Source organism: Carassius gibelio, chromosome A1 (genome assembly GCF_023724105.1).
Source record: "Carassius gibelio isolate Cgi1373 ecotype wild population from Czech Republic chromosome A1, carGib1.2-hapl.c, whole genome shotgun sequence".
Classification (NCBI taxonomy): domain Eukaryota; kingdom Metazoa; phylum Chordata; class Actinopteri; order Cypriniformes; family Cyprinidae; genus Carassius; species Carassius gibelio.
The window spans coordinates 34,088,891-34,111,430 of NC_068371.1; the positions used below are offsets into that span (position 1 = coordinate 34,088,891).

At 37.3% G+C, this 22,540-nt stretch overlaps 3 protein-coding genes across 8 annotated transcripts in view; all 3 read right to left on the minus strand.

Annotated features, from left to right (window-relative positions):
* Nucleotides 1-21,126, minus strand: part of LOC127933167 (microfibril-associated glycoprotein 4-like) — a 104,264-nt gene extending 83,138 nt beyond the window's left edge. For 4 of the 6 annotated variants that reach the window (XM_052530135.1, XM_052530222.1, XM_052530056.1 and 1 more), the window contains exon 1: nucleotides 20,709-21,126. In XM_052530135.1, the coding sequence (XP_052386095.1) occupies nucleotides 20,709-20,880 (172 nt within the window). In that variant the 5' untranslated portion in view covers nucleotides 20,881-21,126. Of the gene's footprint in view, nucleotides 1-20,676 lie in introns of all 6 variants that reach the window. The other 2 variants (XM_052530310.1, XM_052529984.1) reach the window with 1 other exon arrangement.
* On the minus strand, nucleotides 11,174-13,088 carry LOC128031690 (microfibril-associated glycoprotein 4-like). The gene is made up of 5 exons (XM_052620065.1): nucleotides 12,978-13,088; nucleotides 12,646-12,849; nucleotides 12,463-12,559; nucleotides 11,648-11,815; nucleotides 11,174-11,567 (listed from the first exon to the last, which is right to left on the minus strand). Exons 1-5 carry the CDS (start codon nucleotides 12,987-12,989, stop codon nucleotides 11,311-11,313), a joined length of 738 nt encoding a protein of 245 aa, XP_052476025.1. The 5' UTR covers nucleotides 12,990-13,088; the 3' UTR covers nucleotides 11,174-11,310.
* On the minus strand, nucleotides 14,983-17,657 carry LOC128031750 (microfibril-associated glycoprotein 4-like). The gene is made up of 4 exons (XM_052620178.1): nucleotides 17,218-17,657; nucleotides 17,041-17,137; nucleotides 16,776-16,943; nucleotides 14,983-15,422 (listed from the first exon to the last, which is right to left on the minus strand). The coding sequence occupies exons 1-4, from the start codon at nucleotides 17,428-17,430 to the stop codon at nucleotides 15,166-15,168; spliced, it is 735 nt and encodes a 244-aa protein (XP_052476138.1). The 5' UTR covers nucleotides 17,431-17,657; the 3' UTR covers nucleotides 14,983-15,165.
* Nucleotides 21,127-22,540: the final 1,414 nt, after the last annotated feature.

Here is a 22,540-nt window from a genome sequence, read left to right on the forward strand (position 1 = left end):
AATTCAAAGTGAACAATCTTGTCTGTTGTGTCATCCATGAAACTGTACGTGTTGTATTTGGCCGAAAATCCAGGGCTAAAAGAACCACAAGTACTAAACTTGTTAAAAATTTTTAAAATTGTCAAAAAAATTAAATTACTACATTTACTTGCCTGTCTGACCTCCCATCTCCGGACAAATGAACTGGATTACAGAGTTCAGTTTGTAAATGTAAGTCATTCATTGCTGCTTTCTTTTGTTCTTTATATTCTTCATCGATGACTGTAATAAGGTAGGAAGACTGAATGTCAAAGTAAGTGGTTTTATGGGGTATTTGAAGGTTGAGCAAAGTGGCCCAATCAGCGATGTCTGTATATGTTGCTCCAGTGAATAGTGTGCATGCAGAAACAAGAAGATTATTAGCTGGCATTCCCCTAACATCACGGCATGAACTCCACTTTCCTTTATGTTTTTTTTTCACATTCCCAGTGAACACGGAGAACACTTCCCACTGTTGCTTTTGCGGTCTTTGTTATTACTGATCCACATTCTTGACATCTTTTGAACAGCTCCATGACATTGGGCTCGTTGACAATCCATTTTTTCTGTTTCCAATGCATTTCACATTCCTCTTCTTCTGAGTTTGTGGTAGACGTTGATGTTGAACTCGGTGGCTGAAAACTAAGATCTTTCTTGTCCGATTGAGGTTCTATGGAAAGCAGGCTAACATCAAGCGCCAAACTTTCTTCTAATTGCTCTTCCATCTGTTCTGGTTGATTATACACAGGGGGCTGTGAAATTAAATGGATTAAATTTGGTTTATAATAAAACTGAATATAAATTTGTAATGTAAATAGTATGTTTAATACATTTATTACAGTATATCTGTGCATTTTTAATGATACAACATCATAAAAATATTAAATACTACATTTTATGTAATATATACTAAATTATATTTTTCCCAATGACTAACACAAAAGCATAATTTACCATAATTTCACTTTGTAAACTGGTAACAAATTATGGTACTTACAGTCTGGTTGGAGTGTATTGCAGGTTGGGCAAAATATATTCCAGATGATGAGGGTGTTTTCCTGTTTCTAACACTTTCAGGACTTGTGAGCAGTAAATGAAGTTTAGATGGAGCATCTGCAAACTGTCTCGTGGTAGTTCCTGGATCAGAGTCCTGTTGCTTTACTGGTGTTGACTGTGGAACATTAGCCAAAAACTCTAATGCTTCATGGACCTCCAGCTCAGCGTTACTGTCTGTTGCTGGAGACTCTAAATTTCCACGAGACGGATACTTAGGAGTAAAAAAAATTTTTTTAACACGTCTACAGTAATAGGAAGATATTAGTGATAAACATTCACACGTTATGAAACACATTGACGAGAAAAAAACGTCAATGCATCTAATATAGTAAAAAAAAAAAAAAAAAAACATACATACCTCTGTTTGCTGTAAAAACGTACTGGGCACCGCCGACGCTTTCAGATAACGGCGATGTCCTTGCTGGGAGGGTTTGAAATCATCCTCGAAAAAATGATCACTGCACACTCTCTTACATATTACAGCATGTTCGGATGTGTTGATATCCAAGTGCAGCGCGAGCAACCACAGTTTCAATCGCTCAGGATTGTGTGTAGGAAATCTATGAAAAGTCAAAAATGTCTGGCTGACGAAAATGTTCTTTTAGGCCTTTTAATATTAAAACACCCAGGATACGCACACGAAACGGGCATTTTAAACGATAAACTGACACAAAGACATATGAATAGGTGTATATGGTACTCCTTCGGCACATTTGTAAACACTGACACGGTACTTCCGCCTACGTCAAGCTTGACCTTTTCAACGTAATTGCGTATTACGTGACGTCTTCAATGCGCATCACATTACAGAGCAAGGCCAGCGTTTGTGCTTATAAAACTTAAACTTTTTTATTTATTTTGGAAATGACCGATCGTTTCGCTAGATAAGACCCTTATTCATCGTCTGATATCGTTTAAAGCCATTTGAAGCTGCACTGAAACTGTCATTTGGACCTTGAACTGTTTGGGTCCCATTAGAGTCCATTACATGGGGGAAAATCCTGGAATGTTTTCATCAAAAACCTTAATTTCTTTTCGACTGAAGAAAGAAAGACATGGACATCTTGGATGACATGGGGGTGAGTAAATTATCAGCAAAAGTTTTTTTAAAAGTGAACTTCTCCTTTAAGTTGCTGCTTTATGCTGAAATGCTTTACCTGAATGATTGATTGATTGATTGATTGATTGATTGATTGATTGATTGATTGATTGATTGATTGATTTCCCATCAATCTATACTGAAATTGCAGTATTTGGACCCTTTTATTCGAGAATCATAGAGGCCTATGTGAAGGAGAAATGATTTTGTGCTCTTCCCCAGATTTATTCATCAGCACAGTCCTCCTGTTGCTTCATTGCTTGGTTTTTATTTATTTTATAAATAGTCTACTGTTATCAATAGTTATCGTTTTGTAAACATATAACTCCTGAATAAAAATAAAAATGTGTTTGGTCTGATTTAAGCGTATTTGATTGGAATTTTGACACTCTTGAAGCGTTGCAAGGATGCAACAATAGAGCCTGTGCCAAATAAGAGATGACGCACACTAAACACATCCTACGCTATGTTCAAAGTTGAGGAAAGAATTATATATGAAGATCTCAGTTACGAAACAGAGCTACGCAGGATGTATTTCAGTTTCAGAAACTGGACCTTACTAATACACCCATTGTGGAATCTGAATACACAGTGGCTCACCAATTCCTAAGCCTGCAAATGAAGGACTCATTTCCAGCCGACAGGGGCAAATGGAAAATAAAAAAAAGTTTAACAACACTTTCAGAAACCTCTCGAAGCAATGCCAAGCGTGATGACTTTGGTGCAAGCACGGCACTCTGTGAGAACTCTTTTTCCACATTAAAGAATGTCCTTACAGAGCATCGCATTAGCATGCTTCATCGACGCAAAGCCAATTGAATTAAGTTTGCATTTGAAAAGCACCGAACCTAAAAGTGCCGGGAGGAGTGGAAAAGACATCGTTTTAAAAAGATTCCACTCGTTGTGGACAACGTCACCTGATGTGAAGACTAGGCTAAGCCTATTTTATTTTAAGCAGATCCTTGTCTAGACATTGTGAAAAAAAGACATTCTTTACATTTATCCAGAGTAACTTACAGTTGCTATATATATATGTGTGTGTGTGTCAAAGGTCACACGCCTCTGGAGTAACTAGGGGTTAAGTGTCTTGCTCAGGGACACATTGGTGTTTCACAGTGGATTCAAACCTGGGTCTCTCACACCAAAGACATGTGTCTTATCCACTGCACTAACACCACCCCGACAGTATGGTTATATACAACAGCAAACAGCATATTGAGTATATTTTTTATTAGTTTTTATTATTATTTATTTAAACTTGTTGGAGTGGTGAGTTGATTATATTTGCCTATTTGATGAAGTCCCTGACTTTTAAAAAACAAAATGTAACATGAAGATACAGGCTGTAACAATGCATAAATAAATAAAATGTGTCAGGGATTGACATTGTGACAGTTGAGTTGTATATAAATGATTATGAAGCAATATTCTAATCAGAGTTCATTTAGCTTTGACATATTGAAATATGGACATTTGTGAGAGAGCTTTCGGGAGGATGAAGACACACTGGTGCTGTGTTTTATTCAAGGCCTTAGAGATCAGCCCTGACTTAGTGCCTGAGGTTGTTGCATGCTGCACTAAGGGATGGGTACTGACACCCGGTATTAAAATGGCCCCGGGGCTAAATTATGAAAGACCGTAGTATCAGTAAGATCTGACGGTATCAGTTCTGCTTTCGGTACTGGAAGGGAAACAATTATTGACTATGTATTTTTGCCTAATAATGTTATCGTGCACATTTTATCTTACCAAACATTTCTAATTTGCGATATTATTAAGATGTTTGTCTGTTAAATCTGCGAGATCTCTCATGCGCGCCGTGGAGGCTGTCTGTCAGTCACACACACACACACACACACACACACACACACACCAACGAGCTCGGCGCACACACAGACATAACAGTATGAAAACTCCCGCTTAATAATAAAGACTGAAGATGGCTAAGAGATTTGCTTAATGATGTTATTGTGCACATTTTATCTTACCAAGCATTTCTAATGTGTGATCATATTAAGACATTTGTCTGCGGGATCTCTCATGCGCGCCGCAGAGGCTGTCTGTCAGTCACACACACACACACAACAAGAACGAGCGCGGCGCACACACATGCATGAGGGGCCGTTCACATATCACGTATTTTGCGCGCTCAAGTTCGTTATTTCTAATGTAGGCGCGCGGTATGCACCCTTATAATGGAAGCGACGCGCACGCGTTGCGACGAGCTTGTTTTTTCCAGGCGCATCCGCACCGCATTGAGTTAAAAACATCTCAACTTTTCAGAATGCCGCAAGCGCACCGCAGGTCATGTGACTTCCTCACCTTTTCCGTAACAACGTTGAAAGCTCAGCCAAGATAAAGGAACAGCTGATATCAGCTGTATCTGGATTTTTTAATTAATTTAGTAGCAGTGCTACTGCAAGCAGTTTTTAGTGCTGCAAACCCATTTATCCATTGCTGAAATTTCCACGTCTTCATGGAGAGAGCAGGTCATGGTTGCTTAGCAATGGCAGACTCCTCAGGAGGGCAAAAAATCAGAAAGCGGCGTGCGTAGCGTTTTCCACGCGTTTTTAGACGCGATATGTGAACGGCCCCTTACAGTACGAAAACTCCTGCTTAATACAAATGAATGAGTGACGATGGCGGAAACAGCAAAACGTTCCAAAGTGTGGTTATACTTCACTAGTGTTGATGCAGACACAAGTGCAGACACAAGTGCATTATGTGCAGACAGAGAAATGCTAAGTTTTCGACTGCCTAACACAACACAAAGTAACACAACACAAAGTACCGATAAGAATGCCGTTAAAGTACCGGACCGTTAAGCAGTATTGGTAAGAGTAGTAATACCGTTAAAACCTTAATGATACCCATCCCTAGCTGCGCTGTGCTCCCATTCTCGCTCTTCTCAATGGGGACATTGTTGAGACAGAGAATGAGGAAGACTATGATGATGGCCCCCCTGAACCCCACAACCCTCAGACAAGAGTGGGAGATCATGTGCGGGATAATCTGGCTGCAGCTTTGACTGCTCCAAACATTTTTGTGAAAAAATTGAGTTTCGGTTCCTTGCCGCTGTCGCCTCTGGCTTGCTTAGTTGGGGTCACTTCATCTACAGCGATATCATTGACTTGATTGCAAATAAATGCACAGACACTATTTAACTGAACAGAGATGACATCACTGAATTCAGTGATGAACTGCCTTTAACTATCATTTTGCATTATTGACACACTGTTTTCCTAATGAATGTTGTTTAGTTGCTTTGACGCAATGTATTTTGTTTAAAGCGCTATATAAATAAAGGTGACTTGACTTGACTTTTAAGGAATGGGAAAGAGCTGGAAGCCCAAGAAAACGTCACGTTTTTCCATTTCTAATTTGAGAAACTGGAAGAAAGTCCACAAGATCACTCTAAACATTTATGCCTAAATAAAGCATTTTGATTATGTATTTTCTAGTACGTTGTGGCCTAGTGGTTAGAGAGGTTGACTCCTAACCCTAGGGTTGTGGGTTTGAGTCTCGGGCTGGCAATACCATGACTGAGGTGAACTTGAGTAAAGCACTAACCCCCCGACTGCTCCCCAAGCGCCGCAACATATATGATGCCCACTGCTCCAGTTGTGTGTGTGCACTTTGAATGGGTTAAATGCAGAGCACGAATTCTGAGTATGGTTCACCATACTTGGCTTTATGTCACTTTACTTTCTATTTTAACCCCTGGACTCTCCACCTCTGCCTGTTAACAAGCAGAATCACTGAAGAAAAGAAAATAATAGAAAAAGAGATGAGCAGAAACACAAGAACTACAACTGACTTCAGCCACAACCTTAGATGAAATCAACTGTAGATAAAAGAAGACATTAAATCTCTGGAGATCTCAGCAGAGGAGGATTAAACAACTCCACAAACACCTTTACCAGCTTCACTTTTTACTAACCAGACTGACTTTATTTCTGTTAGACATCTACAAAAGTTTTTAGTGAGAATTAACAGAGGTTTAACTCTAATGTGAGTCACCATAACAGTGATTAGTGTTTCCATTAGTTGGGCTCTTGACTCTTATACTGTCGTTTGTCTTTTTTGGCTGCTGTGACGGTGTGTTTGTTAAACACATTTGTGGCATCAAAGAATGCTGAAGTGAATTTAGGTCAGGTGATGGCGGTTATCTGTTGATTTTGGTGATTGTTATTGATTGTTATTGGTGTTTTTATCAGGCTAGGCTACTTGTCCATTGGGACCAAGCAGCAACTTCCCGCTCTCTCTCGTGAAGCCCATACAGAAGAGACTATATCTGTAATTCATCGACTGACCGCTAGAGGCTGGCTGCAAAAGGAAGTCAATCACATAGACTCCCCATGCAAAATCTACAGCAGAAAAAAAACATGTTTACAGCCTGGTTCAAAACAAGATTTTGGTCTATATAGCCCTTCATAACAACTGTGAAGGGGGTGGATTTTTTTATAACTCATCCATTTAAATTATGCTGAGCCTTAAAGTTCTGAACAATTAAGGGCATGGCAACTTGATTGACACCATCAAGCTGGTTTCAGCAACCAGCTCCCCCCTTTTTGACCATTTTCAATTATCCAGAATTATCCAAGATGGCGACAGCCTTCTCCGCCCACTTGTAGCTTCAAAAACACTCTTTGAAACCGTTTGGTGACGTCATGGATACTATTTCCATGTTTTTATACAGTCTATGGTTCAGGGAAGTAAAATTATTTTTCACTTGGCCTTTTAAAAAATCTACTTGTCCTGGATAAGTGGACAAGCATCGATGTTGAGCCCTGCAACGTGTGTTTAGACTGAATACATGTACAGCGTTATGTAATCAGGATACAAGATCTAGTAACTGTAATCTGTTACAGTTACATCAAAAAAAAAAGATTTGCTAGTAAATCGTGCACACAATTTATAAATCTAGTGAACGAAATAGCAAATCGAGGGAACACAATAGTAATCATGTGCATGTTTTAGTACATCGAGGGAACAAATTAGTAAATCGTGAACATGATTTAGCCTACTATTTTTTTCCTGCATGTCATATGAGGGGCTCCGTAAGTAGTGATAGGAAGATGAAGCCTCAAAAAGCTTTAAGCTTTTCAGCCAAGTGTTTCACAAAAGGTTTAATTTCTGGAAACTTCATTTCCTCACAATACCACCTGGTGGCCAACAAGTGTTAAACAAGTAGATATATTACAGACATAGGTGCACTGTAAAAAATTTTGCCGTTAAATAACAGTAATTTTCTGGCAGCAGGGGCGCCAGTAAAGTACTGTTAATTTACAGCTCTTAACCATTAATTTACCACTCTTATTTTTTAACAGTATTTTACCGTAAATTCTACCATGGAAATTAACTCCACTCCCACTGCTTCAAACAGTTCTAGTTTTTAAAACTAGCATTCCTACGATGTTAGTACTATGAACTTATTTCATTTGAGTCCACTGAGAAGGAATATTTCTTAATATAACGATGCAAACACTTAATGTGCAGTAATAAAGTAACTAAATACATGACTTTTACTCAAATCACTGCAGCTCATTGTCATCTACACCGCACATGTATGTACTGAAGTACTTGACACAGAGATCACCACTGTATCAGCAACTCCACATTTACTGCTTTTATATAAAGCAGCAGAAAATCAGAATTTGTGGCTCATCATTGACTGAAGCACCGGCTCTACTCTACAGCACAATGGTGAACAACAAAACTACATTAAACTAAACGATCTCTCTTGTGCAAACACTCATTAATACAGTCAACTTCAGTATTTACTCTCATTATCAGTGTATGACTTTGCCTAATTTTTTTTCTATGGATGTTCACAATTATTTTAGTTAAATTAACTTTTTTTCATTTGGTAAATCTGACGTTTACATTTTACAGTATATTACTGTTTTTCCTTGACTTAACGGCAACAAACTGTAGAAAAACACTTTTTTTGCTGGCAACCATTAATTTACAGCAAGAAACAGTAGAAAAACAGTTATTTACTGGCAGCAGGGGTGGCAGCAGGGGTGCCAGTAAATAACTGTTTTTCTACAGTTTGTCTCCTGTAAATTAATTACAGTTTATTACTGTTAAATTATGTTTCATGCTGTTTTTTCTTCATCTTAAATCTTTAACCCTTTAAACCCCACAAGAAAATCCTCAGTTTTAAATGAACACTTATAATGTGTGCACACTACAGAGTGTTTGAGTAACACTGAATCAGTGAAGTTAATGAGATAATTCGGTGATTAATTGATGATTGAGCATTAGTGATAAACACCTGCAGAATCACTGAAGGAAAGAGAAAAACAAGAAATACAAATGACTTCAGCCACAGGCTTAGATGAAATCAACTGAATAAAAGAATACATCAAATCTCTCAAGATCTGATTAAACAACTACTAAAACATCATGAACCATGCATCATGAACCTTTTGATTGTCACCATTGCTGAGATTCATATGCTGATTGTTGATGTCTCTCTTTGAGTGTTGTGGAGACTGCCGCCCGAAATATTTTTTAACTAAAACTAGTCATTAAATCCCGAAATACTGGTTATCACACTACTTTTCAATCTTACAAAATTGAAGAAACAAAAAAAACTTGTCATTCACTCAAATATTTCAACACCAAATTAATATTTCATTACTATAGCAACACTTTAAGCCAGTCTAGTAGATCATGACTGACAGAAACAGCCATAATCACTTGACTAACAAAATTAATATTGCTGTAACAGATGTATCATGAAGATACAAATACAGCAATGAAACAAAATGTAAAGTGCAAAAGTCAAGGGTCAGGAGACCAACTAAAGTAAACACTGATCTCCACAATGGTAACATCAAACGAAACAGTAACATTATCATCTAAATCTCTGTAATTCTCAGTAAGATCTTTCGATCTCTGATCTCTGATCTGATAGAAATAAAGTCAGTCTGGTTAGTAATGAGTGAAGTTGGTAAATCTTCAGTTGATTTCATCTAAGGCTGTGGCTGAAGTCAGTTGTAGTTCTTGTGTGTGTCTTGTTTCTCTTTTCTTCAGTGATTCTGCTCATTAACAGCAGCTGTTGATCAGTGTCTGAATTCACTCATTAATTTTCATTCTCTCTGTCAGGTGGACTATATTAGTAAACTCATGTAGGGAATAGTGAATGAGGGTGTAGGGTGTGATTTGAAACACAGCCGCTGAGTGTCGACTTTGAACGTTGTTAATTTACGATATATAGCAGCAGGCTACCTTCTCGAAAATGATGAATATTACCCAGAATGCACTGTTTTAATGAAAAACAGTATGTTACTGTCGAAATTTGGCCATTTTTTTACAGCGATTTTTAACAGTGTGGCTACTCCAGGGGTCAGAAAGTAAAATTCCTTCCATATTTTTGTTCCACACATGAACTCAGCAGATGATTTCACCAGAGGAACAGAGTCACAAAGTCACAAACGAGTCTCAAGTCAAATCCCAAGTCCTAAAAGATTTAATGTCAATGAGATAATTAAGAGACTAATTAAATGATGATTGTGCAGTAGTGATAAACACCTGTTGTCATTGAGAATTACAGAGGATCAGATGATTTATTGTTTAAAATGATGCCACCATCATGGAGATCAGTGTTTGTTTTAGTTGTGATCTTGACTCTTTTAATAATACAAAGTAATTTGCTTTTAAAAACGTGCGGTTGTCTTACATAATAAACATGAAAACATTACAGAATTGAAAGCTGAAATAGCAAATTAAATCACCTTTTTGTCATCTAAAACATTTAAATGAACTCCATGAGGGTGTCTCTCTTTGGTTTGTTACATGATGTTCAGTTATTGCTGAATTACAACAAAAGTCCTATTAAACAAATATTATTGTAATGCTTAAATATTGGGGGGGGATGCACAGGATTTTAGACATGAGCACTTATCATATGATCCTCAACAGTGGTGACAATAATTATTCATGCTACAGTGCATGATGGGAGTTTTTTTACCATGGTGTTACCCAGCATGCACTTCAGCTTGAAGCGTTTTGTTGATTGTCACCATTGTTGAGATTCATATGCTGGGTCATGATGTCTGTGCGTCTTATGAGGACAAGGTTTCAAAAATGTATATTTATTACATTAAGTTTCAAATTAATTAACTCTAACTATTAAACCAACAGTTAATTTACATGTGGCAATTCCACAAGGTGGGTTATTTAAAATCTTAGCTTATGTTAAATTGAATAAAATTGTTTTGGAAATAAATGAGCTGATGCCTAATAATTACTTAATCACATAAAACTAGCTAGTAACAGTTTGCAGCACTGCACTGATTGCACTGTTTTACAACAGCACATGTACTTTTACAGAGAAACATCTAACACAGAGAAGCCAAAGGTCAAGAGCACAACTGAAGCAAACACTGATCTCCATGATGGTGGCATCATTTTAACCAATAAAACATCAGCATCTGATCCTCTGTAACACACAATAATGGCAGGTGTTCATCACTAGTGCACGGTTATCATTTAGTTAGTCTCTTAATTATCTTATTGACTTTAACTCTTTTAGGACTTGGGATCGTTTGTGACTTGAAAGGAATGACTCTGTTCCTCTGGTGAAATCAGCTTCTGAGTTCATGTGTGGAACAAAAATATGGCAGGACATTTACTTTCTGACCCCTGGACTTTACCCCTCTGTCTGTAACATATCTGCTTGTTTTACACTTGTTGGCCACCAGGTGGTATAGTGAGCAAATTAAGTTTCCAGAAATTAACCCTTTTGTGAACCACTTGGCTGAAAAGCTTAAAGCTTCATGAGGCTTCATCTTCCCATCACTATCCGTAAGTAAATAATACAATGGGTTTCTTTGTTTGTTTATCATAGAAAATATGGTAGTGTGTGTGTGGGCTTGATTTAGATATGTATATTATCATTTTGATCACAAGGTCTGATTATCTACCATTTAATAATTCAGTGTTTCTGTTGTCTGCTGAGGACATAAGCACATCAGCTTTTCAACAAGATTCAAGCGTTGACTCATTTTATTTGTAAATGCAAAGAGCTGACCAAAAAGAAAGAGAACATTATTGGTTTGCTCAGTTAAGATGTAAAAGCAATATCTTAAAATTGTTAAAATATCAGATGTTTGAACACACTGTTTCTAAGACACTGGTTTGATTTTCATGCTGATGGTTTTCACGCTGACAGTGACACTGTTTTTCCAGGTTGACCAAACAACACCAATGCCGAAATGAGTGTCGTCATCTCCCCATAAGTACACGCCATTGGGGTTCGCAGTGTGACAAAATTTGTACCAAAATGCTCCCAGAAACTCTTTAGCACAGTTTTCTCCATAGACATCTTGGTCTTTGTCAAAGGTGGTGAACTTCTGACCATTGTGGTCCGTCAATGAGTCGCCTACAGAGAAGAAGAGTATCACTGAGCACTGAGCAGTCAAATAGAATGAGTTTTCATGAGTATAAATGAAAGTGTCCTACCTGCTCCTCCATCCTTGAATCCTGAAACTTGTAGTTTATATCCATCAGCTTCAGAATCCACAGAGAAGGACGAGTACAGAGCGAAACCTTTCCTCCCGGTGAAGTCCTCCAGATCCACTCTCAGCATGTACTTGTTCTTACGTGTCAGCTGGTACATGTTCTCCAGCCCTGATCATACACACACATGAAGAACACATTCAACCAAACACTGGACATTTTACTGGGAAATAAATCAAATTTTGAAACTTTATTGATATGCAGATATAATACAGTGGCCCCAAAACATATTTGGTGTATGTTGGACACTTAAGTCCCACATAAAATATCTTCAATTCATTCCATTGTGTTTGAATTAATGCTGAAGCTTCACTAAAAGCCCAAATATTCTTCATCGTGTACAGTTGAGCATGCAAGTCCTTCAATTTATACTCTTGTTAACTGTGAGCGTGAATGGACGTGTAAGAGCCACATTAACAATTTTATTTAAAACGATTTTCCCCACAGCTGGTTTTGAGGTGATTTAATGGATGTATGAAGTAATTGTCCTTAAGTTCACACAGGTATAGTTCATCACATTCACATGTTTCACAATCAGAAGTAACCAAAACTTGTTTTCATTTTCAACTTGGTATTTACTGTAGTTATTTTGAAATATAAGATGCTTCAATTTGTCAGAAGTTTGTGCTGCATTTCTCTAAAATAAATTCCACTTATTTATATTTTCGAAGCATGTAAGCCACATTTTTATAGTGTTTTAAGTGTCCAGTAAAGATTTTTAGTTTTGATGCAACCCTGAATCACTGGTGTATTATTACCCAGCCAGTATTCGCCCTCGGTGGATCCGAATCCAGTCTTGTACTGTTTCCACGGCTGATAGAAATTCACACTACCGTCCATTCTCCTCTGAATCACCTGAAATGAGTTATAGAACTTTTTAAAGGCTTAAATATTTATTTTATTATCAATGAATGTTTGACCATTTAAAGTCACATTCATACCGTCCATGCTCCGTTGTCTTCAGCTTTCCCACCGGAGATCATCTCACAGTAAACCCAGACAGGAATGTCTCCTGCTGGATAGATGGAGTAAATCCCACTGACTGTTTGTCCTGAGTTATAGACATCAGAGCAGTCGAATGGTTTGGATCCACAAACAACAGACGCCATGAAAACAGAGAGCAGAGCCACAACAAACACCTTCATCTAGAGAGAAACATCGGATCAGGTTCCTCATTTAAGATCAAATCATACTGAAATTAACACAGTTTGAAAAATAATACACATACATTCATTATCTGTTCAGTAAATGCTGAAGAATAAGAGTAACTCACTGTTGGTGTCATGAGATGTTCAGATCACTGGTTCTTCAGTTGCTGAGCCCTTTTTTTAGACCATCAACAGCTTTTTCAACCCAGTCTTTATCAGTATGAACCCATCTTTTGTGTTGTGCAAAAATGTTGAAATAGCAACCGTCCATGCAAGAAAATGATTAGCTGGTCCGTTTGACTGTTTTGCAATGATCTTGAAAAATAATTTGTGTAAAAATTATGACTGTGAAAACCATGATCGCCAACACAATTCAACTGCCTTGTGTGAGAAAGCGGTGCATGAGAAGATTACTGAAGTGCATTCCTGACATGTTTTGTTTGTCTTTGTCTATATGACTCTTTTGTCTAAAATTGACAACTATTATTTCATTTTTTTATGGAAGTAAGCTATTTAGTGGGCTATTTGACTAACAATTTATATTTTTTTAATCTACTTGATATTTTTGTTATATTTCAATCAAAATATTTGAGAATGGAGAATTTATACTGGTCGATTTCAAGAACACAATTATTACATATTTCAGAATTGTTCATCTTTAAAGTGTAACTAAACCCCTGGTCAGAGCCTGACTCCACCCACTGGCAATATTTGAAAAATGCTGAAAAGTGGGCAGATCACAGCAGAGATAGAGGGGACGAACCTAGGGCGGGGCTGAGCGAGTGCGGCGTGAACCTGAGACCCGCAGTGACGGATTGATTGACAGCTGCTGTCAGAGTCGCTAAAATGGAGAGTGACTGTAAGGACGCAAGTAGCTTTGCAACAGAACGATCATTTGAAGTAGAGGACTTTTCTCACCTACCTTCATCTGAAGTGGAGGATGTCGAGGTGTTTGTTCATATCAATTCGAGCAACTGGCTCAAACTGCAGTCTTAACTCCCGCATCGCGTCGCTTTTCAGCGCGAGCTGTGGCCATCTCCACCTCCATTGCGTTGGAGAAGCAATCCTTTGTAAAATGCAGTTTGCTCACTCCAGCTGTAGGCGGGAACTCACGGTCTTCCAGGCCAAGTGCATGCAATCACTGGCGCCTAATTTTAATGTCTGCTGGAAAACTATGCAGTCCAGCAGTGCTGTCGCAACTAGCAACACACCTCCGTACCATCCTGACCACTGTACGAAATACAGATAAATCTACGCTAACTTGAAGATCTAAATAACTATATAATTGATATGCTAAATAGATGCTATAATAGTCTTTCCTGATCGTTTTCAATACTCGCAATTCCAACTCCTGACTCACTACAGTGATTTTGATGGAACAAGATGGTTTTATACTGCCAAGGGCGTGGTAGCTCGTACCAAGGGGCGTGGTGAGCTGGAAACTGCTTACGTCACCTGCCACCGCAACATCCAATAGGAAAAATCAACTGCAGTAGCCACCGTTCAACTTGAAGAGGGCAGCACTCAGACGTTTTTACACCATATATTGTAGAATTAAAACACTTTATACTCAAATGTCAAAAAAGTTACTCTAAACAATGAACAGCACTAATAAAGCCCCATTCTTACAGATCATTAACAAAAAAAAGTTGGTTTAGGGTTTAGTTACTCTTTAACAACAACTTCAATATGTAGAGTAAATGTTGGAAAAAATGTTTTATGTTTTTTTGAACAAATAATATAGGAGGAGATCAGTTCATGTTTAATATTGTGTTGACATTTCTGGGTTTGAAACGCAGTCATTCACTACAGTTTCCCTGTTACAGTTATACAGTCAGCACTGTGGGATATAAAGTCTCGATTGTGAGTTATGAAGCCAGAATTAGAATATAATATCTCACTATTCCGACTTATATGAAAGCAGCGGGAGTAATGATTTCATTTAATTAATTTCACTAATTTACTGATTTGTCTCATTTATTTGACTTGTTTAAAAATGTATCTTCTTTATTCAACCATTTGTTTAACTTATAATTAAATGTATGCATTTATAATTACTTATTGTTCATAAAATTATTGATTTTTCATGAGAACACCACAACTGACACAATGTACATAAAGACATAATGCTTACAATGCAGGAGAGTTTATTGGAAGTTCATTAACACACCAGTTAATCAAAAGACCAGATAACAGACCAGAAGAAGATAACAGTTGCTTTGTTTAGACTGAGGAAAATAAAATGTTAAACCTTCACATTTGTAATATAGTGAAAACAATATTGGATGTTTGCTCCTGAAAACACTGATGTTTCTATGACACACGTCTGATCTTCATGCTAATGAATTTCATGCCAACAGCAAAATTGCTCTTCCAGCTGTACCACACATTTCCAATGGCAAAAATGGTGGGATCTTCTCCCCATAAATACACACCGTTGGGGTTTGCAGTGTGACAGCCATTGTACCAAAATGCCCCGAGATACACTTTGGCACAGTTAGTGCCGTATGAATCTTGGTCCTTGTCAAAGGTGGTGAACTTCTGTCCATTATGGTAGGACAAAGAGTCACCTGCAGAAAGGAAGAGCATCATTGAGGACAGTAACATCTTATTTATGATTTATCTGGGATAACTGAAAAGACTCTCAACTGAGAAGTTTCAATGACCGCAAACACCAGTGTAGCATGAAGTATTCAATTATCATACTTCAGTCAAAGTCGTTACCAGAAAAATACTGAAGTAAAAGTATTAAAGTAACTGATGTTAACCCTTATAAAAATTAACCATGGTTTTATTATAGTAAAAGTGTACCATTATTTTTTTTTTTTACATTTGTTTTTGTTACCATTTGTATAACCACCATTTTACTAAAAACTAATACTAATTTTAGTGTAGAAAACCCATGGTTCTTGAACTACAGGTTATTCAAAGACTCTAATACATCTTGCAGAGGAAAATGCAGACGTCAAAAAGACGTCTCTGAGATGTATTATATTATCAGGGTCTATTTGATACATCAATGCATTGTTATTGACATGTTTCAGTGAAATTATAAAAGAGAAAGTCTGTGAGCAATAAACATCTGTTCAAGTGTGATTTTATGAACCCAGCTAGAATTTTTTGTTCTAAAAATGTTCTAAGAACATTCTGATGGATTGTTCCAACAATGTTTTTAACGGGTAGTTTTATTTTTGATCCCAGAACGTTCTCTCAAAAGATAGGATAATGTTCTCTAAAAACATTCTAAAAATGTTTATTAATAACATATTACTCTGTGCATTGCATCTGCAGAAATATCTAATATCAAATTAATAGCATAGTTTAAACTGCAGATTAAACCAGTTGATCAGATTATTATCTGAGGAAAGTTCTAATATCGGCAAGCAACCAACATCACCTGATTATATTTTTCACTCAAGGTTTTTGCTTGCGGTTAAAAAGAACAGACACTGAAGGACTCATACTCTGCATAAGTACTGATCACCATAATGGTGACATAAAACTAAAAAAAAATGTATAAACTAGCAACACCCCTGTTAATCTCAATAAGAACTTTTTTTACATTTATGACAAAAATAAATCTTGTTTATAATGAGTAAAGTTGTTAATACTGTTTTTGGAGTATTTACGCTAGAGTTTGACACCAATAAGAGGTTGGGTTTTCACTTTCAACCAACATTTTGACTTCTGAGCAATGTCAGTCCACATCTACTGTAATAGGAAGCTTTATTAGAATGTTAGAGAATAATGTTGTAACAATGTTATCAACAGACATTTTTAGAATGTTTTTAGAGAATGTTATCCTAACTTTTAACAGAACATTCTGGGAACTAAAATAAAACTAGCCACTGGAAACGTTCCTAGAACATTAAAACATTCTAGGTGGGAATGCGTTTCTATGCGTATAAATGAAAGTATCCTACCTGCTCCTCCATCTTTGAACCCTGAAACTTGTAGTTTGTATCCATCAGCTTCAGAATCCACAGAAAAGGACGAGTACAGAGCGAAACCTTTCCTCCCGGTGAAGTCCTCCAGATCCACTCTCAGCATGTACTTGTTCCTACGTGTCAGCTGGTACATGTTCTCCAGCCCTGATCATACACACACACACACATGAAGAACACATTAGACCAAACACTGGACATGAAAATACACACACACACACACACACACACAGTGAGATCTTACCCAGCCAGTATTCTCCCTCCACATTCCCAAATCCTCTCTTGTACTGATTCCACGGTCGATAAAAATTCACAGTGCCGTCCATTCTCCTCTGAAACACCTGTGATGGGTTTATATAGAAGATATGATTCATAATGAATGTGCTGATGTGTGTTTGATGATCTAGAGTCACATTCATACCGTCCATGCTCCGTTGTCTTCATCTTTCCCACCGGAGATCATCTCACAGTAAACCCAGACAGGAATGTCTCCTGCTGGATAGATGGAGTAAATCCCACTGACTGTTTGTCCATATTTATAGACATCAGAACAGTCAATGGGCTTGAATCCATCAGAAACAGACTCAGTAAACCCCATGAGAACAGAGAGCAGAGCCACAACAAGCTCTGTCATCTAGAGAGAAACACGGCTGGTCATCATCCTCATTTATAATGATCAAATCACACTGACTTTAGAAAGAAACATGATCTTGCCTTTGCTTGAAGAATCTTGAAGAAAATTAAAACAGTTTTCTTGAATGATTATCTGAACACTGAATGTTTTGTGAGGTAAATGATGGCGAGTATAATAGTAACGTTTGTGTTGCAATGTTGTTCAATGTGACACAAACACTGTTAAATATCTGCCAGATCAGGCTCCACCTCTTTGTTACTGTATAGTTTTTTTTTTAAAGCGTATATTGCAAAACCCTTGATTCTTGGAACAAATTGCGTATCTGTTTTTTTATACAATGACCTAAAGGTTATCAGTAAGAGAGTTTGTAACATCTGTCACTGGAATCATTCTTGCAATGCACAATGTTGAAATACTTATGTCTTATAATTGTTAGGACTTCCCTCACTCGGTTTGACATTGTTTTGTAACAGCTAGACATTTAGTATTAATGAGTTTTCAGCATTGGAACGACTGTACTTGTGTTACTGGAGTAAATTTTCCTCATTGTCAAATAAAGCAAATTAACAGACATCTTGCAGATGTACTTGTGTGATCTGGGAACAGATACATTTTAAAACATTTTTTTGTTTTTTTTTTGTTTAAAGATGTATCTTCTTTATTCAACCATTTGTTTCACTTATAATGACTTATTCTTCATAAAATTTAAAATTGATTTCTCACGAGAACACCACAACTGACAAAATGTACATAAAGACATAATGCTTTAAATGCAGGAGTTTATTGGAAGTTGGAACACTGATGTTTCTATGACACACGTCTGATCTTCATGCTGATGAATTTCATGCCGACAGCCAAATTGTTCTTCCAGCTGTACCACACATTTCCAATGGCAAAAATGGTGGGATCTTCTCCCCATAAATACACACTATTGGGGTTTGCATAGTGACAGCTTTTGTACCAAAATGCCCCGAGATAATGTTTAGCACAGTTAACACTACTGGAGTCTTGGTCCTTGTCAAAGGTGGTGAACTTCTGTCCATTATGTTGGGTCAAAGAATCACCTGCAGAAAGGAAGTGACGTTCAGCCAAGTATTGTGAAACATACTCAGAATTTGTGCTCTGCATTTAACCCATCCAAAGTGCACAAGCACACACACAGCCGCGCACAGGTAGCAGTTGGGGGTTCAGTGCCTTGCTCTAGGGCACCTAAGTCATGGTATTGCCAGCCCGAGATTCAAACCCACAACCCTAGGGTTAGGAGTCAAACTCTCTAACCACTAGGCCACGACTTCCCCAAAATCATCACTAAGGACATTAACATCTTATTTATGACTTATTTACAACATATTTATGATATTTAATTTCTCACCTGATAATGTGACATAAAACATGATGTGTAATTTCAGTTACAAAATACTTTAATTGTAAAAAAAACAAAAAAAAAACAATTATGCAACTTAGCAAAACCTGATCAGGCAGGGACCTGACTTGATCGTCAGACAGGTGGTAGGAGGAGGGAGATTTGTATTCAGTGTTCCAGAGGTGGGACTTTCAAATCACAATCAAGTCTTCAAGTCATATCCCAAGTCCTCAAAGGGTTAAAGTTAATAAGCTAATTAAGTTACTAATTAAATGATGATTGTACATTAGTGATGAACATCTGTTGTTAACAATCAACATCACTGAAGTAAAGAGAAACACAAGAACTACAACTGAAAAAAGGAAAAAAAACACCAACAAAAACACAATGTTGAAAGACTAAAAGGAAGCTGTCAGTTCAGGCTTTAAGACATGCACACTTATCACACAAGCCTCAACAGCGGGGACAATTTCTCATACTGCCGTGCATGACGAGTTTTTTCTAAGGTAATACCCAGCATGCAACATTTTGTTGATTGTCACCACTGTTGAGAGTCATATGCTGGTTCTTGATGTCTATGTGTGTCTACAGAGAAATGGAGTTCAAATTTAGCATACACTTGATAGACTTAAAATCCACTCACTGCAATTTTTCTTGCATGCTGTAGTTCTGTTGGGTTGACTATGCAAACCTCAAGTAAAGTGAATGTAATTTTTTCTGTAATCATTGATGTTAGATTACTATCTTATTACAAGCAGTTTATATCTTCACTCTGCTTTACATCACCTCGTTCAAATGCTACAGAAAGAGATCTAACTCAAACACTGATCTCCATGATGGTTGCATCATTTTAACCAATAAAACATCAACATCTGTTCCTCTGTAGTACTCAATAACAGCAGGTGTTCATCACTAGTGCACAATCTTCATTTAATTAGTCACTTAATTATCTCATTAACTTTAACACTTTGAGGACTTGGGATATGATTGAAGAATTGCTGGTGACTTGAAAGTCCCACCTCTGCAGTGTTCTTCTTACCATTGTGTGATTCATGATTAATTTTGTGAACTATCGATTAAGATCACCGTAATGAAATATAAAAATGTATACAGGAAAATGTGACAAATCAGTCCCATGGTCAAGGAATAAGCAACGAAAGGCCCATTTAGTTACAAGAAAGTTTCAGGATGAATGTAAAGCCTCTCTACTGAAAAGGTTCAATGATAGAAAACACCAGTGTTGCATAAAGTATCCAGTTGTCATTCTTCAGAAAAAAACATCATTAGGATGTAAGATTTGCATACATTCTATATCATAAACATTTGACATCTGATAGGAAATGTCCTATAGAAGAATTGCATTTGAGTAAAGACTCACTGAAAGTCTGTGAGCAAGTAAACATCGGTTCAAGTGTGATTTTTTTCAATGCGTTTTTATGAGTATAAATGAAAGTGTCCTACCTGCTCCTCCATCTTTGAATCCTGAAACTTGTAGTTTATATCCATCAGCTTCAGGACCCACAGAGAAGGACGAGTACAGAGCAAAACCTTTCCTTCCTTCAAAGTCCTCCAGATCCACTCTCAGCATGTACTTGTTCTTACGTGTCAGCTGGTACATGTTCTCCAGCCCTGATCACACACACACATGAAGAACACGTTCAACCAAACACTGGACATGAACACACACACACACTGTGAGATCTTACCCAGCCAGTATTCTCCCTCCACATTCCCAAATCCTCTCTTGTACTGATTCCACGGCCGATAGAAATTCACAGTGCCATCCATTCTCCTCTGAAACACCTGTGATGGGTTTATATAGAATATATGATTCATAATGAATGTGCTGAAGTGTGTTTGATGATCTAGAGTCACATTCATACCGTCCATGCTCCGTTGTCTTCATCTTTCCCACCGGAGATCATCTCACAGTAAACCCAGACAGGAATGTCTCCTGCTGGATAGATGGAGTAAATCCCACTGACTGATTTATTTATATCAGAACAGTCAATGGGCTTGAATCCATCAGAAACAGACTCAGTAAACCCCATGAGAACAGAGAGCAGAGCCACAACAAGCTCTGTCATCTAGAGAGAAACACGGCTGGTCATCATCCTCATTTATAATGATCAAATCACACTGACTTTAGAAAGAAACATGATCTTGCCTTTGCTTGAAGAATCTTGAAGAAAGTAAAAACAGTTTTCTTGAATGATTATCTGAACACTGAATGTTTTGTGAGGTAAATGATGGCGAGTATAATAGTAACGATTGAGTTGCAATGTTGTTCAATGTGACACAAACACTGTTAAATATCTGCCAGATCAGGCTCCACCTCTGTGTTACTGTATAGATTTTTTTTTAAAAGCTATATTGCAAAACCCTCCATACTTGGCACAAATTGCGTATATGTTTTTTTATACAATGACTGTTTTTTTATACAATGACCTAAAGGTTATCAGTAAGAGAGTTTGTAACATCTGTCATTGGAATCATTCTTGCAATGCACAATGTTGAAATACTTATGTCTTATAATTGTTAGGACTTGCCTCACTCGGTTTGACATTGTTTTGTAACAGCTAGACATAATAAGCTTAATACATCGTTAGTATTAATGAGTTTTCAGCATTGGATCGACTGTACTTGTGTTCCTGGAGTAAATGTGATTTTCCTTCTCATTTTCCTCATTGTCAAATAAAGCAAATTAACAGACATCTTGCAGACGTACGTGTGCTCTCTGGGAACAGATATATTTTTAAAACTAATTGTAATGTTAATGCAAAGTGAAACTATTAAATATGATCCACAAATAATGCAATACTGTCCCACTAAATAAAAAGTGTTTTGTCTGCTTAAATCAGACCAGTTAGACACAATTATTTATACTCATTTTTATTCAATCATTCTTTTATTTCACTAATCAATATTTATTTTTAAACATAAGGGGTCATTTATGATGCTTACATTATAGCGTGCAAATTCAGACACAATATGAAATTATGAAACACATCTGAAAGCCACCACTGGTTATACTGATATATCAAAATATATCCACTCATAACTGTAAAACCCGAGAAGTAAATTTAACTCAAACCGTTTGAGTGAACAGTTTGCCTAAAATTTAAACCATGCCCACATAGCAACATCGGCCCAGATCCGGCCCACATCTAGCACCCGTGGAAAGATGATCTGGCCCACATGCAGCGTGGAATGATGGCACTTGGGCGGACCACTTCTGTTTGCCAGATTTGAGCCACAAGCAGGCCATAGCAATGCCACATGTCAGCCAAGAGTAAAGAAATTAACCAGAACTGGACCTTATCTGAGCCACAAAATCTGTGTATATTAAATATGAAGTAATATCAGCCTTAATAAGCATGTTATCAAGCAGAATCACTGAAGGAAAGAAGAGAATAGAAAAAGAGATGAGCAGAAACACAAGAAGTACAACTGACTTCAGCCACAACCTTAGATTAAATCAACTGTAGATAAAAGAAGACATTAAATCTCTGGAGATCTCAGCAGAGGAGGATTAAACAACTCCACAAACACCTTTACCAGCTTCACTTTTTACTAACCAGACTGACTTTATTTCTGTTAGACATCTACAAATGTTTTTATTGAGAATTAACAGAGGTTTAACTCTAATGTGAGTCACCATAACAGTGATTAGTGTTTCCATTAGTTGCACTCTTAACTCTTATACTATCGTTTGTAATTATTTGGCAACTGTGATGGTGTGTTTGT

What these genes read in the sequence shown, in the direction of transcription:
- LOC128031690 (XM_052620065.1), bottom strand. An exon ending in AAGACAACGGAGCATGGACG is followed by an intron (nt 12,560 to 12,645) that starts GTATGAATGTGA and finishes AACTCATTTCAG; the next exon opens with GTGATTCAGAGGAGAATGGA. An exon ending in CGAGGGCGAATACTGGCTGG is followed by an intron (nt 11,816 to 12,462) that starts GTAATAATACAC and finishes GTGTATGATCAG; the next exon opens with GGCTGGAGAACATGTACCAG.
- LOC128031750 (XM_052620178.1), bottom strand. Translation starts at nt 17,430, where the DNA reads ATGACAGAGCTTGTTGTGGCTCTGCTCTCTGTTCTCATGGGGTTTACT. An exon ending in GGAGGGAGAATACTGGCTGG is followed by an intron (nt 16,944 to 17,040) that starts GTAAGATCTCAC and finishes GTGTATGATCAG; the next exon opens with GGCTGGAGAACATGTACCAG. An exon ending in GTTCAAAGATGGAGGAGCAG is followed by an intron (nt 15,423 to 16,775) that starts GTAGGATACTTT and finishes TCCTTTCTGCAG; the next exon opens with GTGACTCTTTGTCCTACCAT.